The sequence below is a fragment of the Erpetoichthys calabaricus genome, chromosome 11 (genome assembly GCF_900747795.2).
Source record: "Erpetoichthys calabaricus chromosome 11, fErpCal1.3, whole genome shotgun sequence".
Classification (NCBI taxonomy): domain Eukaryota; kingdom Metazoa; phylum Chordata; class Cladistia; order Polypteriformes; family Polypteridae; genus Erpetoichthys; species Erpetoichthys calabaricus.
This window is the reverse complement of record NC_041404.2, coordinates 96537102-96555801: the sequence shown is the minus strand read 5'-3', so window position 1 is coordinate 96555801 and position 18700 is coordinate 96537102. Positions and strand designations below refer to the sequence as shown.

General features: G+C 41.5%; 1 protein-coding gene across 2 annotated transcripts in view; it reads right to left on the bottom strand.

Annotated features, from left to right (window-relative positions):
- The window catches only part of nucb1 (nucleobindin 1), an 84059-nt gene that overhangs the window by 21459 nt on the left and 43900 nt on the right, over positions 1-18700 (bottom strand). For both annotated transcript variants that reach the window (XM_028813638.2, XM_028813637.2), the window contains exons 8-9: positions 3079-3137; positions 2872-2964 (exon numbers count right to left, since the gene is read on the bottom strand). In XM_028813638.2, the coding sequence (XP_028669471.1) occupies positions 2872-2964; positions 3079-3137 (152 nt within the window). The remainder of the gene's footprint in view (positions 1-2871; positions 2965-3078; positions 3138-18700) is intronic.

Below are 18700 nucleotides of genomic sequence, written 5' to 3'. Positions count from 1 at the left end.
AATTTCAGTACACAAGAACCTTTGTCAAGGCTGGTGCAAAAGTATAAGAGGGTAAGTAGAAGAAAATAAAAAAAATTATGGTCTATGTAGGACTGTCATAATCATTACGTTTTATCGGACGATTAAAGATGATAGATGATATTGCTATTAATAATTTAATTGCCTTCTTCTGTTTATTTTCTAACACTATTACAGAGTAAGCCTAATAATAACTTAATAATGCACATATAACTAATGAAGAACAGCCATTTATTAACATTGAACACTGGAATATATAAAAACTGCATTTGTTTGCCTTTTACGTTTTGTAAACAAAAATAGTAAAGGGCAGGTATAACATACAGTAAGTAACAACCAACCTACCATAATCAAAATAAACAATGTACAGGCCATATCCCTGTCATCCAACAGCTAATAATACTCCTCACTGGCTAGGTAGATTTCAAGCAAAGAACACTAAAATATTTACCTTACCTGGTTTAAGGCAACATCTCACAGGGGTCAAAATGTTGCCAGCAATACTGAACATTTGGTTCAACATTTGGTCAACATTCTGGTTCAACATTTGATCACACTGAACATTTGGTTCAACATTTGGGTCAAAATGTTGCCAGCAATACTGAACATTCTCTCAGAGTCAGTACTTGTTCCAAAAATGTACACACATTATCTAGCTAACTTCGCTATCAAAGAGAACCTTGCATACTCTTTAATGTAACGAGTATGGTAATGCAAAACTTATTTTCTTGAAGGAAAAATACCTGCTTTACTTAAGAAAAAAAAAAAATAGTACTGCATTGCTGCATTACTATGGAATGAAAGATTATTCCTGCCACTCCCACAGAAAAAAAAACTGCATTATTTTGCTGAAATATTGCCTTTGTTTTGCAAAGATGTTGCCTGCTGTTGTCAGAGTAAAGCCTGGTTTACGCTTTCATATGAAGCTTGCAAAAGTTCAGCAACCCAAACTATTCTTGTATACTTAATGCAGTCTGTTCGATTAGCGAGTTGATATTCTTCTAGTCAGCAAGTGACAGTATTTGGTCAATCTCACATTCCTAACAACATCACAGCAGAGGAGGTCAGATTTTGCTGATGGAAGAACAGTTGAGCTGTTATTACAGACTTTAAGAAGTGGAGTATACCAAAAGTGGTAATGAGACGAAAAGTATAATATTCTCATGAGTTGGTGACCTACATGATGATGGGATGCACTTCAAATATTTTTTCATATCTGCCTTGTGCTTTGATGACCAGCTACATCACATTCAACCCTTTATTCATCACTCTGACACCCACGAAACTAGCCTCTCCTCAAAATTCACCACCCTAGAAAACCAAGAGCATCCTTGGTGGCATGCTGCCATGTCTGGTGTCACTTTTCACATGCAAAAGTGCTGCTAGTGAGGACATTTCAAGTCATAAAGTACTGAATAAAATTTATAAGACGACATATTTATCCTGTATATGCAATGGGGAAAATTGAATCCACCCAGTTTAGGGTAACAGGGAACCAGCGATTATTGCAACAACACTGGATATAAGAAAAGAAGCTAATGTGCTTTAGCAGTTGGCTAGAACACACAATCACAGGGCATTCTAGTACTGTGTCTGCATTCCCCAGCCCACCCAGTGAAGAAGCTGCTTTTAATAGTCCACCCTCTCAGATAGTGCTATGCTGCCTGTGGAGTGTGTATCTCTCAGATCCTGACCTAGGTTAGACACAATATTTATAAAACACAAGAAAATAACATTTAGCTTTGTTTCTAGTCAGCTTCATTGAAGTTCTTGGGTTTAGGATTTTTAGGAAATTTGCAGTTTTTTCATACAAAAGAAAAAATAGTAATGCAAACGTAATGCACGGTTTCTAATGCATTTCAATATATATTAAGTAACTAAGTAATGTATTCAGTTACTTTTTAAGTAACGAATAAGGTAATTAATTTACTTTTAAAACTAATGTTCCTCAACGCTGAACATCATTAAATGAGTGCCAGTCAAAAATTACATGGAAAACTACACGGAATTAGTGACAGAAAAATGAATGTTCTTTTTCATCCAGCTACTTCTATACAAGGAAGCAATTCTATTATTATGGAAAATAATTGCTGTCATTTCAAACAATCACAATCAGTTGATTAAGTAAAAATTGAGAAAAGCCTAGGCTTCAGTAGGGGAACACTCACATATTCTCATTGTACACTGAAGGAAGAATAAAGGTTAAGAATCACTGGTGTAGAAGAAGGCAGCAGAAAAGATGGTTGGATGATCTGGAGAAAGATCTAAGGAGAATGGGAGTTCAGAGGTGGAGAGTGAGAGCAGAAAAAGAATATTGAAGAAATGTTATTCTGGAGGCTAGAGTCCTACATGGGCTATTACGGTGAGGACAGACACAGAGTAACCTTTTTCAGTACTAAATGGGTTCTGATCTTCATTTAGTCATTCACTCTGTCTTCTGGCACATTTTTACAATGAAAACGTGAAGATGTATTTTCATTTTTACATTTACGGTCCATGTTTACACTACCTATTGTATTTAAAATTTTTGTTAATACAATATATTGTCTGTCATTTTGCATAGTGCCAGACAAAAATGGAAAGCTGAATTTGTAGTGAATCAGAAGACAAATTGTGTGATGATAGGGTAATCAATGTAATATGACCCATTAAGTCCATTCTCCAATTTATTGTCTTGTTTACAGAGAAATTCTTACTCGCTTATCTGACTCACACACACTCCAACTCTGACTTTCTAAGGTACAAAAAGGAACATTCTAGACTATTAGATACATAAGCAAGACCATTCAAGATAGAGTATCAATTATAGGTAAAATGCAATACCAAATACAATCAGGCACTCAGTTGACTCACATTTTTCATGACATGCTCTCTCATTCTTAATCTCTCTTCCTCCATTTCCATCATATCATCTTCTTCATTTTTGGGGTCATATACTTTCTCCAGCTGGAGAAAAGAAAGATGTAGACAATGATTACAATTCTGCAAAGACAGGCAAAGTGTAAGAAGAATGAACCAGGTGAAAAACTATGTCAGAAATTTCAAAGACATGACAATCACCTCTTTAGTGAACAATGCCTCCATTTCTTGTTCATCCAAAACACCATCACCATTAGTATCTGCAGAGATAAACCAAGTGTTATACAAGAAAATATTTTGAGCTTGAAACTCTGGACTGGAGTAATTACAAAACGCAACATGAACATCAGTTTTTGAAAAATGTCTGTACCATATACCGGAAACAACAAACAATAAAAAAAAATTCAACTGTGTCCTTTTATCCTACATTTCAATGAATACACCCAGTGAGCATATTTCAAGTATTTAATTTTACAAAGATAAATGAGTATTTAACTAAATTTGTAAACAATGAACAACTTTAAACTGCTTCCCTTTTCTTCAGTTATGACAATAACAGTAATATAATTGAAAAAAAAACATGTGCAACACAGACTATTGACTGTTAGAGAATAATCAAATTAAATAATGAAAACAACTTTAAAATCTAGTAACATTTATGCCTTTAAACAACTAATTTATGCACAGTCTCTCACTCTTCCAGAAGTGTGAGGGAAAGAAAATACTGCAACTTACTTGAACAATCAGTCTTGAAAATGCATTTGGTCCTCAAGAAGTGGATACAAGTGGTTGATATTGTGAATGATGGGTCATGCTCAATAATAAACAGGATAATACATATATCGGTTGCATACAATGGCAAAGATATACCAGAGGTTTTGGTGGTTGTTGCCCCTGGCAATGCCGATGTAAACTAGAGTGCAAGACTAGCTGTCCTGTACATATGATTTCTCTACCATAGTCATATTAACACACTTAGTTATGACAATGGCCTGAAGAGTGTACTTTTAACACATTCTTCTAACATCATCATTATAATATACCTTGTGACCTGTGGTTAGATTAAGATCATCATCCCTCTTCTGTGACATAAAAGGAAACTAAAGAAGGCTTTCATCATTAGAACATTAGAAAGATTTTGACGAAAACAGGTCATTCAGTCCAACAAAACACTCCAGTCCTATCCACGTAATTAACTCCAAAAAAAAAAAATTGAATGTCCCTAAAGTCCTACTGTTGGAGGTTTATAATCAAAAAAATATCTACCAATAAGATGCTCTGGATTTATTCTCAATGTGCTGGGTCAACCCTGTCTCTTTAGCGGTAGTGTGGATGGTGGATGTGCGGCAATGATTTGTTCTTACAAGCTGGCATGTAAAGTTTGCAAGAGATACAGTTTCACCAGATTTTTTTTTTGTATAACATGAACGATTCCAAATGTACTGTTCCAACAGATGATAAAATATCTTTTTGTAGTATTTCTTTTGTTGCCGCGGTATAATGGGATAGAAAGTTAATTGTTGATCCATGCGATTTATGCTGCCCATCATACTATTGTAGTCAACCACAACACAAGGCTTTGTAACCTGCTTGTTGCCTTTTGCCTGTACAGTGACTATAGCTGCATTATGTACAGTGCTAAGACGACAAACATCTTACTTGTCCTTTAATTTCTGTGCAAGCAGTTTGCCCTTTTGCCAAGCTACTAGTGCACGTCACTGTAATTTAGTTCTGCCAAAGTCTTCAGGCATGCCTGATGCACTGTTCCATATGCGTTAGTCTTTCTTTGCAGCAAGATGTCAAAAAGCTCTGGTGAAGTATAAAAATTGTCCATGGTTACACAGTAACCTTCATCCAGCAGAGCATTTACCAAAGTCGGCACCAATGACATAGCAACACTATACTGATTGTATTTTGGATCAAACACTCTCCCTTTCTCTGTGTACAAAACTGAACTCCAAATGTATCCCATTTTAGATTCACAAAACTCGTAAAACTTTATGCCAAATCTTGTTCTTTTAGATGAGATGTACTATATCCATGGCTGTATGCCCTTATAAGCCATGAGATTTTCATTGATCTCGACATAGTGGTCCCGAATGTAAATGCTCCCAAATTTTCTTTATTTTGGGTGCTGGAAGGGTATTCTCATAAAAATCTTCATTGTTGGTAAAGTGTGGATATTTCATAACTAGTGAAAACCTGCACTTAAGATATAATTTCTCCAAAGAATGGCAGCACTGACAGCACTTTTACAGCCTGAGTGATTCTCGGTTCTAACGAGCATAAGACACATCTGTACAGCTGCCCAAATAACACTTGGGACTAACGCTTTTAGCACGATTTTCGCAAACCGAGTTAATGCTTGGGTCTAACACTAAGGAGGTTAATCTCATTTTGCTTAAACTAAAAAGTTTCCATCCATCCATCCATCCTCTTCCATTTATCCAAGATCGGGTTGCGGGGGCAGCAGCTTGAGCAGAGATGCCCAGACTTCCCTCTCCCCAGCCACTTCTTCTAGCTCTTCCGGGGGAATCCCGAGGCGATCCCAGGCCTGTCAGGAGACATAGTCCCTCCAGCGTGTCCTGGTCTTCCCCGGGGCCTCATTCCGGTTGGACATGCCCGGAACACCTCACCAGGGAGTCGTCCAGGAGGCATACTGATCAGATGCCCGAGCCACCTCATCTGACTCCTCTCGATGCGGAGGAATTGCGGCTCTACTCTGAGCCCCTCCCAGATGACTGAGCTTCTCACCCTATCTTTAAGAGAAAGCCCAGACACCCTGCGGAGGAAACTCATTTTAGCCGCTTGTATTCGCGATCTCGTTCTTTCGGTCACTACCCCATAGCTCATGACTATAGGTGAGGGTAGGAACATAGGCCGACTGGTAAATTGAGAGCTTTGCCTTACGGCTCAGCTCCTTTTTCACCACGACAGACCGATGCAGAGCCCGCATCACTGCAGACGCCGCACCGATCCACCTGTCGATCTCATGCCTCATTCTTCCCTCGCTCGTGAACAAGACCACGAGATACTTGAACTCCTCCACTTGGGGGAGGATCTCGCTCCCAACCCTGACAGGGCACTCCACCCTTTTCCGGCTGAGGACCAATGTCTTGGATTTGGAGGTGCTGATTCCCATCCCAGCCGCTTCACACAGAGCTGAAGATCACGGCCTGATGAAGCAAGCAAGACAACATTATCTGCAAAAAGCAGTGACCCAATCCTGAGTCCACCAAACCGGACCCCCTCAACACCCTGACTGCACCTATAAATTCTGTCCATAAAAGTTATGAACAGAATTGGTGACAAAGGGCCAACTCTCACTGGAAATGGGTTCGACTTACTGCCGGCAATGCGGACCAAGCTCTGACACCGGTTGTACAGGGACTGAACAGCTCTTATCAGGGGGTCCGGTACCCCATACTCCCGGAGCACCCCCACAGGATTCCCCGAGGGACACGGTCGAACGCCTTTTCCAAGTCCACAAAACACATGTAGACTGCTTGGGCAAACTCCCATGCACCCTCCTGGACCCTGCTAAGGATGTAGAGCTGGTCCACTGTTCTGTGACCAGGACAAAAACCACACTGTTCCTCCTGAATCCGAGGTTCAACTATCCAACGGAACCCTCCTCTCCAGGACCCCGAACAGACTTTTCAGGGAGGCTGAGGAGTGTGATCCCTCTGTAGTTGGAACACACCCTTTGGTCCCCCTTCTTAAAGAGGGGTACCACTACCCCGGTCTGCCAATCCAGAGGCACTGTCCCCGATGTCCATGCGATGTTGCAGAGATGTGTCAACCAAGACAGTCCTACAACATCCAGAGCCTTGAGGAACTCCGGGCGTATCTCATCCACCCCCGGGGCCCTGCCACCAAGGAGTTTTTTGACCACCTCAGTGACCTCAGTCCCAGAGATGGGGGAGCCCACCTCCGAGTCCCTAGGCTCTGCTTCCTCATTGGAAGGCATGTTAGTGGGATTGAGGAGGTCTTTGAAGTACTCCCCCCACCAACCCACAATGTCCCGAGTCAAGGTCAGCAGCGCACCATCCCCCCGGATGGTGGACCAGAATCTTCTTGAAGCCGTCCGAAAGTCGTTCTCCACGGCCTCCTCAAACTCCTCCCACGCCCGAGTTTTTGCTTCAGCAACCTCCGAAGCTGCATTCCGCTTGGCCTGCCGGTACCTATTAGCTGGCTCCAGAGTCCCACAGGACAAAAGGGTCCTATAGGACTCCTTCAGCTTGGCGGTATCCCTCACCGCCGGTGTACACCAATGGGACAGGCATCGACCACAGCTCCTGTCAGTCACCTCAACAATAGAGGCACGGAACATGGCCCATTCAGACTCAATGTCCCCCACCTCCCTCTGCATGTGGTCGAAGTTCTGCTGGAGGTGAGAGTTGAAGCTACTTCTGACAGGGGACTCTGCCAGACGTTCCTAGCAGACCCTCACAACACATTTGGGCCTACCAGGCCTGACCGGCATCCTCCCCCACCATCGAAGCCAACTCACCACCAGGTGGTGATCAGTTGACAGCTCCGCCCCTCTCTTCACCCGAGTGTCCAAGACATGTGGCCACAATTCCAACGACACGACCACAGAGTCAATCATCGAACTGAGGTCTAGGGTGTCCTGCTGCCAAGTGCACATATGAACACCCCTATGCTTGAACATGGTGTTTGTTATGGACAATCCGTGACGAGCACAGAAGTCCAATAATGAAACACCGCTCGGGTTCAGATCGGGGGGGCCATTCCTCCCAATCACGCCCTTTCACTGTTATTGCCCATGTGAGCATTGAAGTTTCCCAGCAGTACAAGAGAGTCCCCAGAAGGTATGCCCTCTAGCACCCCCTCCAGGGTCTCCAAAAAGGGTGGGTACTCCAAACTGCTGTTCGGCGCATACGCACAAACAACAGTTAGGACCCGTCCCCCCACCCGAAGGCAGAGGGAGGCTACTCGACCTTGCGCACTAGCTCAGGCTTCTTCCCCTTCAGAAAGGTGACATTCCACGTCCCAAGAGCCAGCTTCTGTAGCCGAGGATCGGACCACCAAGGTCCCCGCCTTCGGCCACCACACAACTCACACTGCACCCGACCTCCTTGGCCCCTCCCATAAGTGGTGAGCCCATGGGAAGGACTAAAAAGTTTCAACTATTTTATTCTTTCCTCATAACCCATCTCCTACAGGCCTAAAATCAGTCTAGTTGCTCTTCTACCGACTTTTTCTAGTGCTTCTATGGAGACCAAAGCTGTATACAGTACTCCAGGTGGGGCCTTACCAGTGCATTACAAAGCTTCACCATAACCTGCTTAGACTTGTACTCTACATATTGTGCTGAATAGCCTAACTTTCTGTTAGCCTTCTTAACGAGTTCTGAACACTGTCAAGAAGGAGATCGTGATAAGTCCACTACAATTCTTAAATCCTTCTCATTAAGTGAACTTTCAAATTTCAGACATCCCATTAGGAATCCTGAAGACATCACGAAGGGCAACCAGCCTTAAAAATCTTTGCTCTAATTCCCCTTGATGCTACACTAAAGAAAGCAAGGGTGCCCTCATCTGCCTATCTCAAAAAGAAAAAGTTAGGAAACCTAGATGAACCACAGATAAAGGAAACACGATTTATGATGGTCCTAGAGATGATGCACTGTGGGTCATAATGGTAACATGGGAGATGAAGATACGGCAGTGACAGAGAAATATATATATATATTAATATTAAGGGAAGATCAGGCAAGTGCTGAAAAGAAGGATAGTAGATGTGTACTGTGTACAGAAGATGTGGAAAGGTAAAGGTACAAGAATGATTACTGGGAATGGTGCCAGGTAGAAGTTTTTTCTGTCAGGACAGAATATTGGGAGTTATGTGTTAGAAAAAAGGGCAGACAAAGTGGTAAAGTTGAAGTGGGTGAATGAACATGTTGTAGTTGTTATAAGGAGTATTCAAAAATGATTGATGAATAAAGTCTCAGTATATGCTACTCCACTGGTTGGCAAAAAGCGATGAAAGGAAAGATGAGTTTTGGGACAACTTAATACAGCTGACATGTGGGCTGTCTTGGGGAACGGTGACTAATATTTGGTGACTTGAACAGACATGTTGGAGGTAGTGCTGATTTTTTGAGGTAGTGCATGGGAGCTTTAGCTTCAGTAACTGGAATATATTAGAACACTCTAGACGAGAACAGGCCATTCAGCTCAACAAAGCTTGCCAGTCCTATCCATTTATTTCTTCCAAAAAAACATCAAGTCAAGTTTTGAAAGTCCCCAACGTCTTACTGTCTACCACACTACTTGGTAGCTTATTCCAAGTGTCTATCATTCTTTGTGTAAAGAAAAACTTCCTAATGTTTGTGCAAAATTTACCCTTAACAAGTTAGGCTGAGAGTATTCTGGAACTGGTAATGCAGTGGAAACAGTTATATGCAACAACACATTTAGGAAGGGGGAAACAAAATCGTGACATATGAATCTGGTGGTAAGAAATACTGATTGGGACATGGTGAAAAATGTGAAAATGATCCCTGAAGAAGGCTGGTCGTAGGACATACTGTTACTTGTGAATATAAGGCATGAAAAATAAGTATGTCCTAGGTCTCAAGATTTGGAAATCAAAGTACAGTGGTAGAGTTTAAAACATTATATGAAGAAACATTGGAAGCAAGAGCAAATGAGGTTTCAGAATAATCAGGTGCGCATGGTAACCAGAGAACCACCTTTTCCCACCCTTTCAAACGTATACAGTTTTTAATACCTGGAAAACATCTCGGATTAAATCACTTAGAGATCTGTACATAGACAACACTTTGCATCCTATGAACAAGTACACTTCAAATTTAACTTACCAGCAACACATTTCTTTCACTACCTTTAAATTCAAAACTTTGTTAAACAGAACCTGTCCAATTTTCCTCACCTCCCACCTACCTCTATACCAGAAAAAATATTGCTTAGTGTCAAGGACTCAGACAGCATTTCTGTAATATACAAAACTATTCTACAGTCCCTCCCTTTCAAAGATCCAAAAGAAAAGTGGGAAAAGGATCTCTTACTCAATATTTCAGAAAAGCAGTGGAAAGTAGCATTGCACAGAATTCACTCGCGCTCCATATGCGCATAGAATTATTCAACTTAAAATTATATATCGAGCGCATCCCTCTAGTTTAAAATTGTCCAAAATGTTTCCAGGGCAAGATCCAACCTGCAAACGCTGCAGTCAAGTACTAGCCTCACTGGGTCACATGTTTTGGGTCTGCACCAAATTAACATCATTTTGGACCAAAATCTTTAAATGCGTTTCAGACAGCTTGGATGTCACAATCCCACCTAATCCACTAACAGCTGTGATTGGTGTACAGTAATCCCTCGCTATATCGCGCTTCGCCTTTTGCAGCTTCACTCCATCGCGGATTTTATATGTAAGCATATTTAAATATATATCGCGGATTTTTCGCTGCTTCGCGGGTTTCTGTGGACAATGGTTCTTTTAATTTCTGGTACATGCTTCCTCAGTTGGTTTGCCCTGTTGATTTCATACAAGGGACGCTATTGGCAGATGGCTGAGAAGCTACCCAGCTTACATTTCTCTTTCTCTTGCGCTGACTTTCTCTGATCCTGACGTAGGGGGATTGAGCAGGGGGGGCTGTTCCCACACCTAGACGATACGGACGCTAGTCTAAAAATGCTGAAAGATTATCTTCACGTTGCTATCTTTTGTGCAGCTGCTTCCTGAAATGACATGCTGCACCATGCTTCGCATACTTAAAAGCTCGAAGGGCACGTATTGATTTTTGCTTGCTTGTTTTTCTCTGTCTCTCTCTCTCTTTCTGTGCTCTTGACGGAGGGGGTGTGAGCTGCCGCCTTCAACAGCTTTGTGCCGCGGTGCTTCGCATACTTAAAAGCCAAACAGCCCTATTGATTTTCCTCTGCCTTTATGACAGTCTCTGCTCCTGACTCCTTTGAAGAGGAAGATATGTTTGCATTCTTTTAATTGTGAGACGGAACTGTCATCTCTGTCTTGTCATGGAGCACAGTTTAAACTTTTGAAAAAGAGACAAATGTTTGTTTGCAGTGTTTGAATAACGTTCCTGTCTCTCTACAACCTCCTGTGTTTCTGCGCAAATCTGTGACCCAAGCATGACAATATAAAAATAACCATATGAACATATGGTTTCTACTTCGCGGATTTTCTTATTTCGCGGGTGGCTCTGGAACGCAACCCCCGCGATGGAGGAGGGATTACTGTACTTCCAGACGGGCTTAAAGTGGAGAAGGACAAACAAACTGTAATTGCCTTTACTACACTATAGGCACGTAGACTTATCTTGCTCAACTGGAAGAATCCTAACTCACCTATTCTAAGTCAGTGGGTAACTGATGTTATATACTATTTGAAACTGGAAAAAATCAAATTCGCACTTAGAGGATCTGTACAAACCTTTTTAAAAACCTGGCAGGATCTAATCAATAACATTTTAGAGTGAGCATTTAAATTGAGGAAGCAGGTTTTCTCCCCTCTTTTACTCCATTTATCTCTATTCATTTATTATTTTATCTATTCGTTTGTCTTTACTAGTATATAGTTTTACACTGCTGGCCTAGCTCTCTAACAAACAAAAAAACAAAAAACAAAAGAAATAGTCGGTGGTTGGACACAGGGAACACTGCGACTAGGGAATCGCTCCCGGAGGTTTCCCATTCCTGCATTCCCGGGAATTAAACTGCTAGAATTCCCGGCTGAACGGGAACGGCTAAGCTCACATATACAGCGTGTAAAAATCGATCAAGAAATAACAGTAGTTGAAAATAATTAAGGTGGCGCCATTGCTGCAGCTTGCACTTCATCAGACAACCGCTTTGAACAGCAACTTGAAATTGCAATGCATCAATCAGTCTGTTGCATCCGCATTATCTGTGCCAAGAAACTTGACATCACAGAATGATGACAAGAAACTGGATGCATCAGTAAAAGTTGAAACGGCGGTGTTTCAGAGCAACGGCAAGCGCGGGCGTTGTTTAGAACAAGGGTATCAGTATCTGATGACTGTGCCTCCTACTTCAGTGGTGGCAGAGCGTGCTTTCTCAGCAGCTGGCTACTCTGCACGAAGGTGCGCTCTCACCTGGACGACCGCATGCTAGACACGTTGTGCTTTCTACGCTCTTATTACCTCAACTAACTAGATACATGTACTTATATGACAGCATGAACTGCTTGTATTTAAGGTTAGTCTTTTATTGGTGTCAACATATTGCAGTATGGGCGGCACGGTGGCGCAGTGGTAGCACTGCTGCCTCGCAGTTGGGAGACCTGGGTTCACTTCCCGGATCCTCCCTGCGTGGAGTTTGCATGTTCTCCCCGTGTCTGCATGGGTTTCCTCCAGGCACTCCGGTTTCCTCACACAGTCCAAAGACATGCAGGTTTGGTGGATTGGCGATTCTAAAGTGTCCCTAGTGTGTGCTTGGTGTGTGGGTGTGTTTGTGTGTGTCCTGCGGTGGGTTGGCACCCTGCCCGGGATTGGTTCCTGCCTTGTGCCCTGTGTTGGCTGGGATTGGCTCCAGCAGACCCCCGTGACCCTGTGTTTGGATTCAGCGGGTTAGAAAATGGATGGATGGATATTGCAGTAATTTTATTAAAATTAAGTGTGGCTCGCTCTAAAACCGTTCACATGTGAGATGCCCGTGCAGGTTTGCAGTGCAGCAGCAGAGCACCACAGAAACAACTACGAGCCAATTGAGATTGCGCTATATGCACCTGTCACCAATGGGTGAGGTAAGGGACATTATAAATGCAGGGAACAGTATAACTTGGCCATTGACCTGGCCCCAACTATGCCCGTTTCCTGTGTCTGTGTATAGGAAACTGGTAGCTTCCACTGCAATAAATAACCCTGCTGTTCCCATTTCAAGATGAATAAAGTTGGCTTTGCTAAAGTACTGAGACTCAGCCTCGTGTTTTGGGGTGTAAGACAGTGACTTACGTGTCACTATTATATCTTTCATGTAAACATCTACGCATGTGTGTGTGTGTGTCTGTCTGGCCCGGAAGTGCAAGGTTACAGCATGAAGCTCAAAGAGCCAGCAAGGCAGCCTCAAGTTAACGAGTCGGAAGAAGAAAGAAGTATGAGGCTACAGCATGAAGCTGAAAGAAAGCAACTCCGTCACCAAAGTGAAACCACCAACGAAAGTGTGGTATAGCAGGTCCGCGGCTTCAAAAAAAAAAGGGCTAGTTTTAAATTCATAGAGCCATGTTGCTCTCCGTGGGCACGATTGCACGACTGTAAGGAGTTAATGAGGTAGTTGGAGAGAGTCGCACCTGCACATGTGGGTGCAATCGTTCTCAATTGCTTCATTGGCGTCCTGCGGCGTGTGATTAAGGCGCTGCGCCCACGGAGATTGGAGTGTATATATACGGGTCGGCACAAGGAAAGGGGGAAATCAAAAAGATGGAAGAAAATCAAAGAAAAGAAACAAAGAAAGAGGTTAAAAGTCCTGAAAAGGCAGTCTTAGCAGGAGGATCTGGCCACCTGGAAGGAGGAGACAGCACAAGCTGGGGCCCCGTGAAGGAGTGTTAGCTGTGGCGCTGTAGGGGCTAGTTCGCCCCACTGAACATTCGGGTGGAGTGTGGCGAGCAAGGCAGGAGCACTCCCTAGGCTTCCGAGGTGCAACTACGTGAGCTCGAAGGAAGAAGGGAGGAGAGACCACCTTGGACGGTCTGGCCGTGATGCCTGGAGGCAGCCAAGACAGAGGTCGGCTGAAAGGAGCTCGTGGCTGCTGAGTCTCCGCCGGCTACTCGCACAATGGGTGAGCCGGGAGGCATGAGAAGGAGGTGGACAGAGATCGGAACAAGTTAGACTGCATTTTAACCTTGGATTTTAATGGATTTATTTATTATTTTTTTATTCTCACTTTTCACTGGATTTTATGGATTTATATATGTACTTTGTTTTTGAACACTGCACCAGTAGCACCTTTGTTGGTTTTACTTGTGTTTTGACTTTGCTTTTAATAAAGGCACTTGAGCACTTTTTCCACCATCCTCTGGAATCATCAGTGAATTGTCCTCATGTCAGCTCATCTCAGTCATAACTAATCGACGGTGTTGGTTCCACAGACTCCCATGTTGGAAGAGGGAGTCTGTAGGGGACTGGCATCGTCACAGAAAGACAAACTCGCTTAGCTGCTAATACATAAGCGAGGTGAGCATATCAGCAAAATGAAACCTCCGAGGAGAGAGAAAAAGACTTGCTTAGCCCTGATAGACAAGGGGGGTGAGTGTAAAACAAAACCGCTAATTCTGCATTTCAATCAATATATATCTTTGACTAAAATAAAAGAATAAAAAGACTCTTTGATTTTAATGTGAAAACAGATTAAATCAATTTTCATTAATCCACTCTGATATATATATATATATATCTAATAATAATAAAAGGCAAAGCCCTCACTGACTGACTGACTGACTGACTCACTCACTCACTGACTGACTCACTCATCACTAATTCTCCAACTTCCCGTGTAGGTGGAAGGCTGAAATTTGGCAGGCTCATTCCTTACAGCTTACTTACAAAAGTTAGGCAGGTTTCATTTCGAAATTATACGCGTAATGGTCATAACTGGAACATATTTTTTGTCCATACACTGTAATGGAGGAGGCGGAGTCACGTATCGCGTCATCACACCTCCTACGTAATGACGTGAACTAAAAACAAGGAAGAGATTTACAGCACGAGTCAAACGCGGGAACGAAGGTAAATGACGTTAATTTTTGACTGTCTTTTAATACTGTGTAAGCATACATATTAACATGTGCAATTAAACGTGTGCATTTACGGGGTGATTTCTCAGGCTTAAAAGCTCGCCTTTTATCAAACGCGGGAACAAAGGTAACTGACGTTGTTCACTGTCTTTTAATACTGTGTAACCATACATATTAACACATGTGCAATTAAACGTGTGCATTTACGGGGTGATTTCTCAGGCTTAAAAGCTCGCCTTTTACTAAAAAGGTAAATGCAAAACTATTTTCAATCAGTTAAATGAAACGCTCCCGTTAAGGATTGCAATAACATATTCGCGAGATAAAAGAACGAAGTAGGGGGAAATGACGTAAGAGCCGCAAACAGCGAAGAGCAAAAAATTAATTAAACAATTGAGAAGGGAGCGAGTGAAGCATTCAAGCATGTTCATAAGGGAAACAAAGCACGGTGTAAAACGTAAGTTTAAATTAAGTTTATAGAAACGCTCCCCCTGCGGATTGCAATAACATATTCGCGAGATAAAAGTTTAATGAGAAGACACGAGGTATAAACGAAGCACACGCCGTGGCGCAACGTTAGGGGCAACAGTTTCAACCATTCTATGATCTGCTTCTCGCAACTGAAAGACGGCACATGGCGGATGTTAGCCGACTTGCTGACCGCAACATTAGGGGCTTCAAATCTGGCGCTGACGCCACATCTCAGTGCCAACACTTTCCACACTCTACTTAAAAGACACGCCCTCCTCACTGGACAGTTAAAAAGACCAATCAAACTAACGATGACATCAAGTATTACCCAATCAAAAGTAGGAAAGGAGGCATCTTCATAAAATGCGTGTGGGATGATTTGCATGAGACGCTGCTTTAAAAAAAAATGATAAAAAAAATACGGGACAAATCCCGTCCAGTATTGATTCAAAACGGGACGCGCAATTTCATTCTCAAATGCGGCACGATTCCGTATTTTATAGGACGGGTGGCAACCCTACAGTGCCAGGTAACCACCCATACAATCAGATTGTGATTCAGACTAGTAATGCAATGAATGTAATTACCCCGATCTACATACAAGGCGAAAGTCTTGCAACATTCAAAGATGATGGTTTGGGATAAGTACACCATACAACATAAAAGAGCTTATGAAGCCTTGAACCGAAAAAAGCAACATCTCAGAGATCGTAAAAAAAAAAAAATAGGAGGTAATGTCGTTTTACTCGATGTAGATTTTATTCAAACATTACCAGTTATTCCACGAGGGAGACCAGCAGATGAACTCAACGCGTGTTTAAAATCCATGCTTCTCCCACGCTCGGTTATATGTCACGTGTTCTCGGGTAGGTACACCAAAAAATGTATACATTTAAGCATGTAATGGACAAACAAAAAATGAGGTATACCCGAGGGCACTGCAGTAGTACTTAATCTAACTTTACTTCTTAAATGTTAATGTTTTACTGTTTAATAATTTATACGCTTCTTATATGTTGTTCAAATTCTTTTATCAAAATACCAGTGACAGCGCAATGCACGATAACATGGAGTGAATACACCATACGCATCCGCCCACGGCCGCCCTGGTGTGCGCAGATACGAGTTGATTCTACAATAAAATAAAATAAACATAAAAAGAGTAATACAATCATCACCCATAAAGCGGATAGTAGACGTGACGTACTATATGTGTACCAGATTTCAAGTCAATAGGTGAAACGGTTTGTGAGCTACAGGTGATTTAAAATCCTGGACAGACACACAAATTGCCACGGTAGCAAATTACAGAAGAAGATTTTACTGTTTAATAATTTATATTTATATAAAATGTGCTTCTTATATATTACTTCATATTCTCATATGATAATGATGTTAATATTTATATTGATTTCTATGTTATTGAAACTGCATGTATGTGTGTATATGTATGTGTATGTGTATATGTATATATATACTAGCAAAATACCCGCGCTTCGCACTAGAGAAGTACTGTGCTAAAGAGGTTATGAAAAAAAAAGGAAACATTTTAAAAATAACGTAACATGATTGTCAATGTAATTGTGTTGTCATTGTTATAAGTGTTGCTGTCTTTTATATATATATATATATATTATATATATAATATACACACACACATAAACATTTATATACATATACATATATATACATATCTACATATACACATATCTACATATATATACACACATACATAAACACACACATAAGACTTATTGACTGAAACGGGCTTTCACGAAAACAGTTAGGGCTTTGCTACAGGATACACCCTCCACAAGTTAACCAAGTAAAAATAAAATATATATTTCTGTTTTATTTAAACCTTTTAAGTTCATATGCATAGCCCCATTTGGCTGTTTAATTTTTTTTTTCTTTCTTCAGTAATATATATATATATATATATATATATATATATGTGAATGTATGTATGTATATATCTATGTCTATATATATATATATATATATATATATATATACAGTGGTGTGAAAAACTATTTGCCCCCTTCCTGATTTCTTATTCTTTTGCATGTTTGTCACACAAAATGTTTCTGATCATCAAACACATTTAACCATTAGTCAAATATAACACAAGTAAACACAAAATGCAGTTTGTAAATGGTGGTTTTTATTATTTAGGGAGAAAAAAAAAATCCAAACCTACATGGCCCTGTGTGAAAAAGTAATTGCCCCCTGAACCTAATAACTTTTTGGGCCACCCTTAGCAGCAATAACTGCAATCAAGCGTTTGCGATAACTTGCAATGAGCCTTTTACAGTGCTCTGGAGGAATTTTGGCCCACTCATCTTTGCAAAATTGTTGTAATTCAGCTTTATTTGAGGGTTTTCTAGCATGAACCGCCTTTTTAAGGTCATGCCATAGCATCTCAATTGGATTCAGGTCAGGACTTTGACTAGGCCACTCCAAAGTCTTCATTTTGTTTTTCTTCAGCCATTCAGAGGTGGATTTGCTGGTGTGTTTTGGGTCATTGTCCTGTTGCAGCACCCAAGATCGCTTCAGCTTGAGTTGACGAACAGATGGCCGGACATTCTCCTTCAGGATTTTTTGGTAGACAGTAGAATTCATGGTTCCATCTATCACAGCAAGCCTTCCAGGTCCTGAAGCAGCAAAACAACCCCAGACCATCACACTACCACCACCATATTTTACTGTTGGTATGATGTTCTTTTTCTGAAATGCTGTGTTCCTTTTACGCCAGATGTAACGGGACATTTGCCTTCCAAAAAGTTCAACTTTTGTCTCATCAGTCCACAAGGTATTTTCCCAAAAGTCTTGGCAATCATTGAGATGTTTCTTAGCAAAATTGAGACGAGCCCTAATGTTCTTTTTGCTTAACAGTGGTTTGCGTCTTGGACATCTGCCATGCAGGCCGTTTTTGCCCAGTCTCTTTCTTATGGTGGAGTCGTGAACACTGACCTTAATTGAGGCAAGTGAGGCCTGCAGTTCTTTAGACGTTGTCCTGGGGTCTTTTGTGACCTCTCGGATGAGTCGTCTCTGTGCTCTTGGGGTAATTTTGGTCGGCCGGCCACTCCTGGGAAGGTTCACCACTGTTCCATGTTTTTGCCATTTGTGGATAATGGCTCTCACTGTGGTTCGCTGGAGTCCCAAAGCTTTAGAAATGGCTTTATAACCTTTACCAGACTGATAGATCTCAATTACTTCTGTTCTCATTTGTTCCTGAATTTCTTTGGATCTTGGCATGATGTCTAGCTTTTGAGGTGCTTTTGGTCTATTTCTCTGTGTCAGGCAGCTCCTATTTAAGTGATTTCTTGATTGAAACAGGTGTGGCAGTAATCAGGCCTGGGGGTGGCTACGGAAATTGAACTCCGGTGTGATACACCACAGTTAGGTTATTTTTTAACAAGGGGGCAATTACTTTTTCACACAGGGCCATGTAGGTTTGGATTTTTTTTCTCCCTAAATAATAAAAACCATCATTTAAAAACTGCATTTTGTGTGTACTTGTGTTATATTTGACTAATGGTTAAATGTGTTTGATGATCAGAAACATTTTGTGTGACAAACATGCAAAAGA